At 38.8% G+C, this 12671-nt stretch overlaps 1 protein-coding gene across 1 annotated transcript in view; it reads left to right on the top strand.

The window, feature by feature from the left end:
- Nucleotides 1-12335, top strand: part of LOC137592619 (ras-GEF domain-containing family member 1B-A-like) — a 35256-nt gene extending 22921 nt beyond the window's left edge. Inside the window, exons 2-3 of the mRNA XM_068310899.1 lie at nucleotides 1896-1943; nucleotides 11680-12335. Of these exons, the coding sequence (XP_068167000.1) occupies nucleotides 1896-1943; nucleotides 11680-11787 (156 nt within the window). The 3' untranslated portion in view covers nucleotides 11788-12335. The remainder of the gene's footprint in view (nucleotides 1-1895; nucleotides 1944-11679) is intronic.
- The last annotated feature ends 336 nt before the right edge of the window (nucleotides 12336-12671 follow it).

The raw sequence follows: 12671 nt of genomic DNA, 5'->3' as shown, positions 1-12671 counted from the left end.
TGTTAAATGTTTTTCCGCAGACATATCTTATTAATTTTGCTTGACAGTTTATATTAAAAGCAGCACACAGATTTTTGTTGTGGATTTTTCATATATTTAACAAAATACCTACTTGCTTTTTTGACGTTGTAAAACCATGAGGTTATTTAGATTGATAACAAGAATTGATTGATGGGTTAGATGAATAGCCTTTTAAGAACACAGAGAGATATTTTCTCATACTGTATTTTTCAATTTCTCACATTGTCGCCTTCATTTTTTCTTTATTCTACATTATTAACGTATGGTCTTGGATCATCAATACTCACTTTGAGTAAAATATTTGTAGATTAAGACTTATAAAATTGAACAGAAAGAACACTTTTGTCCTTGTAAACCTCACAGGAGCTGTATTTTCTGAATGCCTAGAAAATAATACTTTTTGAAAAGAGAAACCATTGATTATGTTATTGCTCAATAAAGTTGTAGAAACCAGTTTATGCTTGAAAACTCCAGGAACACGTTTTACATTTTTCCTCATAGAAACCACCTTGAGAAAGTCACTGAGTTCCACAAAGCCACTAGAAAAGACGCTGTGAATGAGAGGTAAATAGATTTTTCCTTTGGTTTCAATCACTCACCTCTGAAGGAAATACAGTATCACCTCCATCCATCGCTGAATCCGTTGGAAGCTCCTGTATCAGCGTGCAGCAGAAATATTGGCATCATATGACCACCTGCTTAGCTAAAGTCATGCCCACTCAAATCTCACACCTACTCAGCCTCATACACTCAAAAATCTCCTGGTGGAGAAGCTCGTAAAATAAATGCCTGCTTCCCCCTGAGGGTTCAATGCTACTTCCTGGTTTCTTTTTTCTGGATCAAACAGCATTTTTCTTGGGGTAAAAGGTGTGTGTGTGTGTGTGTGTGTGTGTGTGTGTGTGTGTGTGTGTGTGTGTGTGTGTGTGTGTGTGTGTGTGTGTGTGTGTGTGTGTGTGTGTGTGTGTGTGTGTCTGTGTGCGTGCGCGTGTGTGTGTGTGTGCGTGTGCGTGTGTGTCTGTTGTGGTGGGCACTGTGGCTTAGAAAAAAATCTTTATATCATTGAAGGATTGACCGCAAGAGTGTGTTTTTGTGAGGTTGCTCATGTGGTCATTATACATATGTGTGTCATTATTTGCTGCATGTAAAAATATAGCATAATCTCCACATCAAATGTCTTTGCTCACAGTGTGTGTTCATTTATGAGTGGTGTGTTTCTCCGTATGTGGAAATTATTGCCATTCGGCAGATTTTTCTTTGTAAATTATCCCGTGGGAGTTTCTGGTTGAGCCTTTGAAATACTTTATTCTGTTATACTGTTATTCTGTCATCTCCTCTAATTCTTAACATGTTCATCTTTTAGTACAGTACCCTTAGTGACGACCCCTGAAGGGAAAAGCCGAAAGGAGAAGAAGACCACCATTAATGACTCCACTCTTAAGTGTTGATGCTCACAGTTTATTGTATCCATTTAGGTGAAGTTAAATGGTGAAAAATCATCTCTGCCTAATGTTAAAATAGATTTTTTTCCCGTGTATGCTATTATTTATTTTAATCATAGAATAAAACCACTGATCATTAAAAAAGACAGAGTGGTTATATAACTTGTAGTGGATTTTCACTGTATATCACTCTGATCATATGATTGTAACAAGGACTTATGTTTTAGCTGTATTTACTTTATTTACAGGTAGACGTGATGGTTGTCTACATACGTGAGGAAAAAGCAGCAGCTAGTGTATGTGTGTTGTATGAACCCTAGAACTCCTATTTAACAGTAAAGGAAATGTTTTCTAAGAACACAAACACTTGATGCTTCAGTTGACACTGTCCCTTACATTTTCCGCACTATTTTTGTCTCCTCTCTTTTCCTGCAGTACCGGAGTCAATCCCATCTCGGAATGAGGCCCCGCTCCAAGCAGCAGGTAGGTGAAGGCATGAAACCAGAAATAACTGATTGTTGCTGCTGTTTGTCTCTGTGTCCTCACAGCTGAAGGAACAGGACGTTCACACAAACACAAGCAGCTGTACAAAACATACCACAGAGTTGGCTCACAGCAAGCAGATAAACACTGAGCTGGTAACTCAGCCCAACACATCACATGATAAGTTGTGCAGACTGGAAGTCATGTTGCTGCAACAACAGATCCATGTGCAAAGTTTGTGTTGTCTTCAGATGTGGTGTAACGCTGCAGCACAAATCTTTTTCATTCAATTTTGGTGAATCTATAGCAAAGAGAGAATCATCAAAGAATATGGATGAAAATCACACTCAGGAATCAGGAAACAGGAATCCAGACATGTAAATTTGCATTCATACATGTGACATTGTTATGAAATGATCTGGCAGTGCTATGATTACAGGACATAAATGACTCATCATTATATGTTTTTTTGGCAGTACAGACACATAAAAGATGGACTTGCAACTAGAGATGTTACATTTTGTCAAATGATCTTGCCTGTCGTCTATGTACAATAGTCAGCATTTTACCATGCTCTATACAGAGAGAAGGAATGCATTTTATTGGCAAGAGAAAGGTCTCTTATCAGTTATCAGCAATCAAAGTGCAAACAGTATAGCCAATAACAGGAACTGATAATGTGCTGATTGATATTTGCTAATATGATATTTACTTTCATTTGCTAATCAAGAACAGCATGTGGACATTCAGATGGAGATGGTTTGTGACTAAATCTGATTTGAAATCCAGGAATAAATAGAGAGGAGTAGTGAAAACTGTTCCGTCAGAGTAGAGCCACGCAATAGAGAGCAGAGATTGAGCAATAAGGTGAGAACAGAGACCAACAAATATTTACTGTTACATTCTGTGTTGCATGGTGGCCGATCGTATCCTCTGGTCGGGGGGGTCAGAAACCCCCTCACTTGGTAGTGTTTACAGCTAATGTGTCAACTCTCTCTCTTCACACTCATACCAGCAGTCAGTCCTGTCATAGTTGTTCTGCTCCATTGCTGGCACTGAGGTGGACCAATAACGCCCCATTACACGTACAGAACACCTGTGTAAAAGGTGCTTTTGAAGATCATATAACCCCCCATCCCCCACTCCTCTACCCTGTCAGTTAACCACAATAATAGACTCATTCTCCTTGTTCTTCTTTCTGTGTTTACCACTGATCACAGGACGTCTGAGAGGGCAGGAAAACACATCTTTCATCTCAAGTTTTCTTATTTCTTTTGTCAGTCCAGTGAGTGTTAAATGAGCCTGAATAAGTCTGCTGTCTGCTGCTTTGTGTTCCGCTGAGCGGCCCTTCGAGGTGCCTGAGCAGTGAGGGCTGGAATTGTTTTTGTGCAGTTACTTAATCCAGGATGAAAGCAGAAGATAGCTATCTTGCACTGATCATCTGAGAAGCATGATATCAATACTGTGTTTTATTATTCTCTGGCCAGCTCTGTCCCAGGAGGGCTCAGAAGCAAGACCAAATTACTGGGCATCCCATTGGCATGGGTTGAGAACACAGGACACACAAAGAAAATTTGATGACTGAAAAAAAAAAAACTTCTGAAAAAAAAGGGATTTTTACAAATAATATCAAAAATGGTTTTGTCATAGAATTCTTAACAGAAAATTAACAATTCTGTTAATTCAAAAACCTGATTTTCAGAAAGACAGAAGTATTTTTCATTAAACACCAATGGATGTTTGATGTAGACCATCTCCACTGGTCACTGGTTCCACCCAGCGACCTCTTTTTCCACTTTATTGACAAATCAGCTTCCCAAGTGGCCTTCCAAGAGGACACTTCCATTTTAATTTTCCTGATCAGATCATTGTCTTGTATGCATGCAATCTCCCGCAGGATTATTTTCCAATTAAACATTTTGTATTCAGCCTTGTTTGATTTTATAGTGCAAAGGAAATACTTTTATTTTGTAATTATTTCATCTGAAAGAGCTGTTCTACATTAAGTCAGAATATTTTCAGGCTTATTTTCTGGTGACGCTGAGAGATATGGAATACTTTTATTAATTGCTAGGTCCAGGTTCTAAGCTTTGAATCCTTCTATAATATTTCAGGTATCTACATATCAATATCTATGTATCTAACTTATTTAATTCTGTAATTATAATAATCAGACTGAGCCTGAATAAATATCCTGATTTAAGGAACCATTTCTTGAACAGTATCAGACAGACAACAAGCTGTAAACACCAGTGTGACCAGGTTTCTTTTAAGATTTGCTCCAGGGGTCTTTTCAAACTAGGACAGGGGCAGTGATCTAGAAACTACATAATGTTTGCACAGATTTTGTAAAAATGTCACATGAAACCCTATCCAGGCTTGTGCATAGTTCAGGTGAGACTGTTCCGCTTCTCAGGCTTTCTGGAACAAAGGTAAGAAATGTCAGTCCGAATGAATGAATTTGGGGATTTAAGACTTTTTTTTCCCCGTCTGGGCTCTTGACCTAATCTGTGCTGGCTCTGTGCTTCTTTTTGTAATGTTACATAAATGGAAGGTCAATTGTAGCGATAGGTCCTGCAGACAACAGTCTGTGCTTTGCTGTCAAACAGCAGTTTTAAAACATACCTTAAAGCTATGGAAGGAACTGATACAGTTCAGGTTTAATGATTGAGTGCTGTTTGATTTGTCTGAAGCTGAGTAAAAAAGAAACTAGAAGAAATGTCATATTTCATGCTGTCCTATCAGTATTCACAAGACAAAAGACAAAAGGCATGCAAGTCATAAATTATCCAAAAGTCCAGGGACTTTGATTAAAGACTTCGGAGCTGTATGAGCTGTAATTGTGCTGTTATTTGAGAGGTACATAACTTGTTTTATGAGCAGTTTGACCTAATGTGTATTTTTATCCTCTATAACAAGTTCTATAGCATTTACCATGAAATCTGAACTATAAAACTCAGTAAGTTATATTGCAGAACTAAGCATAGATAAATCCTAAAAAGCTTTGCGACCATGATTAAGATTACCTAGTAGTTTGTGAGAGGTCCAGGTGGTCATCAGCAGCTTTGTGGTTGTAAAATGTCACAGGCCAGAGGTCACAGGTAGTATAATGCTGCTCTGAGTCCCCAGAGCAATTATCGACTAGCTGAGGAGCAAGGAAGTGAATAGCAGACCGGCTAATGGGTTCCTGTTAGGCTTAGCGCTGTTGTTTAGATGTGTGATAGAGCTGAATTGATCAATGACCAGGGATTGTAATGTTTCCATGACTGCATGTCAGCCATCAGTGTAGAAAAGCATCCAGAGGTTGATCACAGGTTCTCGATTGGAATCAACTTCTGATTTCAGTGGACCACATGTTAAAGTGGAATATACTGCAAAACTTTGACTTACAGTCTGGATGATAAGATTTTGAGAGGATAGTGTTAGTTTGGGGTTGTGAATATCCTTTTATCCGAATGCAGCCTGAAGAGATGTTCTGATGTTTGTTAAAAAGCAGCTGCGTTCTGAAAAAAGAACCTCTTCACTTTTCTTGCAACAGCCCTCACCGCTTCTCCCTCATAATTCCTAAAAAGCACACTGAACTGATGACCTTTATTACACTGTTCTTTTTTTGCAATTAGTCTCTGCACGACCTCATGAATGATTCATAGCACTCAGCTTGTATTAATAACTACTAGAGGCAAGTCATATTAGGGACCAGATAGTGTGCTAGCACAGCAGAGGGGCAAAGATTACAATGGTTGTGCCGAGACAAACTGTCCACTCCCGTAGCAGGATGTTATCTCAGCAAGAGCAGGATGGGCCAGTTCTGCACCAAGCAGCTTGTAAATTATATCGGTCATTATGCGCCTTTTGATTTTTGGAATTAATTCTTCCGGCATGGTGTACCAGAGATGTTTAATGGCTGCTATGTAGTAGAAGTAGGCTGCATTCAGAATTTGTGAAATACTGGTTGATCTCTTGATCCTCTGGATAGATAATGCAAATGCTCACAACCTCCAGGATTTTATCGGTTAAATCCTTCTTTGTTGCTAATATGGTTTAAGAGGATTTCCTCTATACGTTATTATGGCATCAGACAAGTCATTTCCTGACAAGAGATAATTTCCTTGCTTCATCTCAGTGGTGTTTCTGACTATTATTCTTTAAAATTATCCTTGAGGTTTCTTCTACTGCAAGAGTGTGATTGAGCGCAAACAACTGAAGTACTCACTGACCAACACTGAATCCAACAGACACTGCCATGCTACCTCTAGTAAAAGGAGACTAAATGTAACAATGAGCCTGACAGCATTAAAGGGGCCTTTCCCATCAATTTCCTGTTTCTGTGTTACAAAGGAACAGGTTGAGTAATAGGGCCAAGTTATGCAACAGCATGCGGCTGTAGGCTTTTACCATAAATCCCTACCAGTGCTCAATTTGAGGAGATTAAACTTGAGTAAATGCCCACCCTGACAGCGGCACATGGAAGTGGGCTCATTTTCACTCATCTTTTTCACTCCACCGAAAACAGATTTTCTCAGACTTCTTGTTTCTCCTCAGGGATATAGGAAGTTAGGTGCTTTTAAGCTACTAAGAAATATTACAGACATGCATAGTAACATTTGCCTCTAAGATATAACCTGTCATGTGCCTTTCAGTGATTAGTTCATGAAACTCAAACAGTGGTGGATTCAATCAAGATTCTGTGAAGTGACTTGTTTGCTCTCTATAATTGCTCTATCCAAACAGAGGGGACATATTTACTCATTGTCTTGTCTGCTGGGATGAACGCTGTTAATTATAAGCATTCTTCTTTTAATCCAGTTATGTCTGTGCATGTGGAGACTACATATCTTCTAGTAAACCACCTAAAGATCTTGTTGCTGTGTGTTTCACTGTCTGTTCATCATCTCACTTGCAAAGAGATGCACTTATTTTTACTCTGTCAGCTCTTTTGTTGTTTAAAACTTGAAGTTTAATTAGCCCACATTCATCACCCACACTCAGGTCAAATGAAATGCAGATTACTACCATTACTCACAGGAAAAACAACTGTCTGACTACAATAAATTTAGATTTTTTTATTTCATCATCGTCTGGTGCTGTTCACAAGTCGTTTGACGATAAGTTCTTGCTTCATGCCAATATACTGTGTGTGTGTGTGTGTGTGTGTGTGTGTGTATTATATATATATATATATGTATGTATATATATATATATATATATATATATATATATATATATATATATAGCGCTCTTCTGGACTGAGGCACATGGATCAATATGTGAGCGGGGCACAGAAAGGAGTTGGTAGTAACACCAGGGGAGCCAAGCATCAGCTACTGGTAGACAAAGCAGTACACAGAGACTGTAAGAATAGGCAGACCAACTTGTGCACTGACTGGATAGATTACCAGAAAGCCTACGATTCAATGCCACACACGTGGATACTGGAATGTCTGGAACTGTATAAGATCAACAGGACACTAAGAGCCCTTATCAAGAACTCAATGGGGAAGTGGAAGACAACCCTGGAGACTAACTCCAAGCCATTTGCCCAAGTTAACATCAAGTGCGGCATATAACATGGGGATGCACTATCACCACTGCTGTTCTGCATAGGCCTGAACCCCCTCAGTCACATCATCACAAAGAGTGGCTACGGATACCGGATGCCACCCGGTATAGAGGCCAATATCTACCACAGTAGATCTGACCCAAGGTGCAGGCTATGTAAAGAAGCCCCAGAGTCAGTCCAGCATGTGGTAGCAGGGTGTAAGATGCTCACCAGCTCCAGCAATCCCAACATGGCATTTCTGTGTAAAGTTTGCATGTTCTCCTTGGAACTTATAAACTGTTAGTTATGTTGACCTATTGTGGTGTACGCTCAGCGGCTCAGGACTCTCTTCACGAACCTCGTAATTTCATTGTACAATTTATACAATGACAAATAATGATGATGATGATGATGATTATTATTATTATTATTATTATTATTTCACAGCTGAATTAAATGGAGTTAATGACATTATGAGAACATTTTAAATAAAGTCCTTTCCACAAATCAACAATTTCCTGCATAACAGATGGCCAAAAATTTTTCTTGTTATTGGTAATGCGATTGTAATGGAACCCTGTTGTTGTGTCATGCAAATGCTGATGGCAGACACCACAGAAAGCCAATTATCCAACAACAAAGGAAGTTACTAAGATTCCTGGTTGTTTGCCTGGTAAGATCCGGAGGAGTCTGTGGTGTGTCTGTGCCAACTGGCACATGACTTATTTAATTACTTAGCCCTACAGCACTCAATGAATCCGGCAGATTTATGCATTCGTCCATTGGCCATTTATCAGAAAAGAATAAAAGCGTCCCTTTATGCGCCGACTCCAAAGCTCTCCTGGGCCCCATGACCATCAAGCAGACCCACTGCTCTGTGTATAGGCCGCTGTCTTTTTTCAGTCGGCTCTAAGTAATGCATTGCAGCAGGTGGGTGGGCAGCCCTGTATTGATTCACAGACACAATATATATAGGAGAGCCTGATCATGGAAAGGAACTGTGTCCAGAGCCACAAAAGATTTAATGATGTTTGGTAGAATTTGATGGAATGCGTCCAATTTTTTTGCTGTTGTAAGCAGTCTGGCTATAGGAGACCAATAATTGCTTTTAAATAGAATGTCTGTCAGGGTTCCATCACTCAGAAGAGGATTTCTGCATGATGCCTATCCTTTTTCTTTCTTTGCTGATCTGACGTGAAAGTAGAGACTTATATGCAGCAACATTGATGTGCTGATGCTAAATGTCCGGTTTGTGCAGTGCTGATGTCATAGTGCTCCTTTGGTTTGATTTCTTGATCCTGCCTCTCTACCTCTGCACACACCTGAGACACCACCTGTGCTTAGTTGTAGTAAGATGGCGACTTAAACCAGCCTCATGTATTTTCTTGTGCTAGAACATTCCTTTCCCTTCCTACTTATGACTTGTATTCTGAGTTATCCTCCTGTTGTCATAATATATGCTGGAGCTGCTGTTGTGTTTTGTTTATTACACCAGTTTAGAGTGCTACTCCAGGATATCTGTTGACAATATTGTGAGTATTCTCCCTTTGAGGGTGTTATTGAGTTTTTTTGGATTTGCCCCTGGTTGTGGTTTTCTGTTGTCACTTTATGCATCAGTGTTTTTTTCCCAAAAAGTGATTTTCAGTTGTACTTTTGTAATTAAATTTAGCTTCTGTTTAACTCTGAATCTGGGTCCTGGCTTTCTGTTTACATACCATAACAGATGATTCCTAAACATGAAGTTGAGACACACTTTCTAGATGCAGGGTATCATGCCCATCAGGGTAATTTTGTTTGCAATCAAAAAGGAAAAAAACACATTTTGGAAAGAATTCTATTTGCTTGTTGAATGAAAAAATAAAATTGAATCATGTGGTTAATCTGTTGAGTTCAGGCCTTTCTTTGTTGTAAAGTGGTAAAAATCAGTGACTTCCAAACGCTGTCCCTATCAGTTATCACTGCAGGCTGTATAAGCAGACCCATCAGGGGTTCACAAATGAGGCTTTTTAGGGTTCATGGGTTAAAATCCTTGAATCCACCACATGGGATAATACTAGGCTTGAGCTGGGTTAAGTTTTACAGATAATCCACTCAGGGTTCATTTCCCCTTTCCTGAAGAACAAAGGTTAGGTGAGTTTCTTTTAAATTTTTCTGACTAAAATCTCCCCTGGATTTTGCTTTGCCCTTTAAAGTGTGAAGGCACAGGTGGGAAGAGGGGTAGGTGCTTTGAGGATTATGCTAATGTGATACGTCCCAAAGAATAGAACTCTAAATCAGAAAAGACAGTCACCATGATATCACTACAGACGGCTTAACTCTCATGCGTTGGAAGGCTTTGTGGGATTAATCAAATAATAAAGCCAGAACTGGACCTAAATCCTAATTGATTTTTTTAACCTCATGGACATTGTAGTTGTTGACTGGTGAATAAATCTGACATACAGCTGCGCCAGACTCTGATTATGAACCTCTGTGTAAACTGATCTTGTGCAGGTTTCTTATTCATAAAGGTCATGTAATCCTCAAAGGTTGAATCAGAAGCCGTTTGACTTCTAATAAAGGCTTTACGATTTCCAACCTTGAATGGAAGAACAGGATTTTTTAATTAATCTTGTAGGAGTCAAAGAACTGTCAGAGGTTGTGAGACTTGAGTCAGACCTGAGACGCGTTCAAACAAGTGAAGCTTCTGTGAAGTAAATGAAGTGCAGTGATTTTTCAGCAGTTGTATATCTCTCAAGTTTTAATTACTTATGAATGAATACTTGCACTGAATGGTTTGTAATGGATTGAGAGTCTATCAGTAGGGATGGGCCTCACATGACAAATAAAAGCATTATGCTGGTACTAAATCTTAACAAGGTTGAGTGTCGTTTATGAACCAATTATAAACTGTGTTGAAAGACCAGTAAAAGTTAAAATGTGGACTCGTCATTTTAGGAGAATGAAAAGTTCCAGAGGTATTTTCCTTTGGAATTTGATTCGGAAGTGACTTAAAACTTGTATATACGTGTTAATGCTTTAACAAGATTGAACCATTTTGTGTCAAAATAAGAAGCCAGAACTATGAGTTGAATAGTCCATCATGGCATCGAGACTAAAAGGATGGTGAAACCACTAGACTCACTTTGTAAGTGTGAAACAAACTTACAAACAGCTCTACAAACCTACAACGGGCAAAGTTGGATATGGTGAGTTTTAAATCTACGAAACCAGTGAGGATACTGACCATACATGCTCAACGAATGAAACAGAAAATGTTTCTCAACTTTCGTAAAAATGAATTGTTATGCAAATCTTTATGCATGAATTTAAATGTATGAAAATATTTATTTTTGCTGTTTACAGATAATGGGGTTTTTAAAATACATATTGGACAGTATAGGTGTTTTCCCTCACTGCTGGTCTTTATGGTGAGCTAATCACATTTATAAGCTACCCCTACAATAAACTTCAAAACTGAAGCAATTTTTCTCCTTAGTTCCAGAACATGAATTAGTGTCTTTAATGGAAAGGGTAACAATTCCTCTTGACTGTGGAACAAGTGAATAATTTTTTCAACATGAATTAATATTTACGGTGATCTTTATCACTGAATTGATGTCATTAACTTATCCTACCTGAAATAATTTATTGCTCAATATGCCCACAAAGTGTTTGTTGAAGAATTCCAAGTGTAGTTCAGGCTTGTTGGTGTTTCTGAGATCATCCTACACATCCTTCTTATTGCTAACTTTAAACCATTCTGATGATAATTACACAACACATGAATGATGTGTTATGTGAAAGCCTGGATCGTTGCATAAGCCAGAGATAAGAGCAATGGTTATGTAAACACGTTTTGCAAAGAAATCCGAAGCTTGACCCAGCATGTTCCTGCCGAGGCTTGGTGTTCCTCCAACATGAAGAACCCATGCTGTGAACGTGGATGTGAGTCAAAATCACAATTTTGAAAAACGTTTTGGATGCTTTTTATCCACAATTCCTGACACCTTGAAATAAACTTGCATCTTACAATTACTTTAAAATGTATTTATTTTTGGTCAGGTTTAGAAGGATTTAAATCTACAATAACACATTAAAGTTTTTATTATTGCTGTTTTTTCTTCTCCAATTCTTCCAACCATGAAATGGATGTATGATTTAGTCATTACTGTGCTCATCATCATTCATTCCCATTCCTATCCCATTGTGTCTTAGGCGGGGAACCTCTGTGCGCGACACCAGTGCACCGCGGAGCTTCACACAGACACACAAACACGCACAAACACACTCATTCCTATGGTCAATTTTGGACCGGCCAATTAACCTGAAGTGCACATTTTTGGAGGTGGGAGGAAGCCAGAGAACCCGGAGAGAACCCACGCAGACACGGGGAGAACATGCAAACTCTTCACAGAGCAGGACTCGAGCCCGGAACCACCTTGCTGTGCGGCGACAGCATTACCCACTGCGCCACTGTACCAGCCCTGTGCTCATCCATACTTCTATAACCTGTTTTTGTGTGGAACATGTCTGGAATTTCATCAAATATAAGTTCATTCACACATAAGTTTCATACAAGAATTTAGATCTGTCTACAAATGTTAGATGTCATGAAAAGATTACTTTCAGATGACTCTGAAAGTTTCTGCAGCATAGTGTATGTCCCAGACAGTATACACTCTCTGACAATAGTGAAACGAACTGTAGTTTTGGTGATTATTCTGTGCGACAGATGGTGACTTATGTCCCATGACGTGGAAAATTCATCCACCGTGTTTTGACAAGTCTCTTATTGTTACAGGAAAAACAAAGGAGAAAGGAATTCTAACTTTGTTTGCTGTGATGCATTATACATCTCAGGTTGCTAATTGTTGATATCTTTAGTTTACATATGAACCAGTAAGGATCTGAAAGAGAGGATAAAACACAAATGTGTATTTTTGTGAATAATTGATTGCATTATTTTGAAAATAGTTTTATGATGATATCTATAAAACTGTCAGAGAATGACAACTTTTCATTTTATCCTGTTAGATCCTACATGTGCCATTTGGAGGACAAAACACAGCTCCATAAAACACGAGCACTGACATTTAAACACAGGGTGGTCCCAGTGAGACTTAAACTCTTGATCCAGGCTGTGCTGATGACAGGGCTTCATGTGGCTGTTGAATTAATCATATTAATGGCAGATGTTCATAAAAAGA

The sequence above is a fragment of the Antennarius striatus genome, chromosome 3 (genome assembly GCF_040054535.1).
Source record: "Antennarius striatus isolate MH-2024 chromosome 3, ASM4005453v1, whole genome shotgun sequence".
Lineage (NCBI taxonomy): Eukaryota > Metazoa > Chordata > Actinopteri > Lophiiformes > Antennariidae > Antennarius > Antennarius striatus.
This window is presented reverse-complemented; position numbering and strand designations above follow the sequence as displayed.